This window comes from Aptenodytes patagonicus, chromosome 1 (assembly GCF_965638725.1).
Source record: "Aptenodytes patagonicus chromosome 1, bAptPat1.pri.cur, whole genome shotgun sequence".
NCBI classification, from domain to species: domain Eukaryota; kingdom Metazoa; phylum Chordata; class Aves; order Sphenisciformes; family Spheniscidae; genus Aptenodytes; species Aptenodytes patagonicus.
Genome location: NC_134949.1, coordinates 85273593 through 85274982, shown reverse-complemented (window position 1 = coordinate 85274982; position 1390 = coordinate 85273593). Strand labels below are relative to the sequence as shown.

General features: G+C 62.6%; 1 protein-coding gene across 1 annotated transcript; it reads right to left on the bottom strand.

Annotated features, from left to right (window-relative positions):
• Nucleotides 1-338: 338 nt before the first annotated feature.
• LOC143157977 (histone H2A-like) lies at nt 339-878 on the bottom strand. The gene has a single exon (XM_076333330.1). It carries the CDS (start codon nt 876-878, stop codon nt 339-341), a length of 540 nt encoding a protein of 179 aa, XP_076189445.1.
• Nucleotides 879-1390: the final 512 nt, after the last annotated feature.

Sequence of the window (1390 nt, the reverse complement as noted above, 5' to 3'; positions counted from 1 at the left end):
CCTGGCAGCCGGCAAAATACCGAAACGCAGCCAGGCATCCTGAGCAATCCCTCCACAGACTCTTCCCCACTGGGGCAGTACCGGGTGTCGCTGCTCAAACAAAACTCCCGACTGACGGGGCGCGCTCTCCCACTGGGTGAGAGGCAGTTGCTGTCTCCTGACCTGCCTCTTCACGCTCTGCTGCCTAAAACCTGCAAGGCATGCTCCAGGCACTGCACAGCATTGCAAAGGCTTTTATTGAACCCTTAGACCATAGAGCTGGATTTGGCAAGAGCCTTGCAAACATGACAGCCCTTGCCTTGCCTTGCCACTGTGGGGCAAGAGCTTCTGCTTTCTCCTTACTTCACAGCAGCAGTGGCACGGGCAGGTGCAGCCCTTTGCATGGGGCGTCTCTTCTTACTCTTGGTCATCTTCTTTTTGGAGGGTGAGGCCACGCGCTGGCTTTGCGGGACAGCCCTGCCGTGGTGCCCAGGCACGCCGCCTCGCAGGAGCTTCCTGAGCACAGAGCTCTTTTGCACCGCCATCTGCAAGTGCGATGGAGAAATGCGCTGCTGCTTGCTCTTCTTGGAAATCTTGCCAGCCATGTCCATGGCCTTGTGCGTCACCCACTGCAGCACCGCAGCCAGATAGACGGGGGCCCTGGCTCCAAAGCGCTCAGCAAAGTGGCCTCTGCGCAGCTGCCTCTCTACGCGGCTCACCGGGAAGAGCAGCCCGGCCCGGGAGGACCGGGAGGAGCGGCTCTTTTTGGCCTTTGCTTCGCTGCCTTCGGAGGGGCCCCCAGAACATGCCGCTTCGGGCTCCCTCTCCTGCTCAGGCGTTGTGCAGACCTCCTCTGCTCCGGACATGCTGCTCGCAGCTTTCTCCCCAGCTATCTCCATGCTGCGTCTTCCTGCAGCCTGCCTGCCTTGCCCACCTGTCCTTGCTTTCCTTGCTGACCCTCGCTGGTGGTTCCTGTCTCCGGGCTCAGCTTGCCTGGGCCTGGCCAAGCCTTGTCTGGGCACGGCGTCCCCACGTGCTCTGGCCGGGACAGACCCTGCTTTGGCCGAGCCCCGCGGAAGAAGGGCTCAGGCTCAGGCCCTCTCCTGCGCAGGCTCGGGCCCCTTGCTCGCCTGGGCAGTGGGAGCAAGGGCTCTTCTGGGGTGGCAGGGACCAATAGGGAAGGACTTCCTCTGTGACCTCACCTCCCCGCTTGTGATGCCATCCCCGCTGGCTCCGCCCTTTGTGGGTGAGCTCAGGGGGAAGCTCTGCTCCCCAGCTCCGCTCCTGTTTTCCATGACAGAGGCTTTCCCAGCGGTTGGCACGGGGGGAGGTGCTACAGGGCCGAGCGCTCTCTTCTCCTCTGCATTCTCCTCCCTGGCCCTGCCCTGCGACAGCTCTCCCTTCAGCCGTT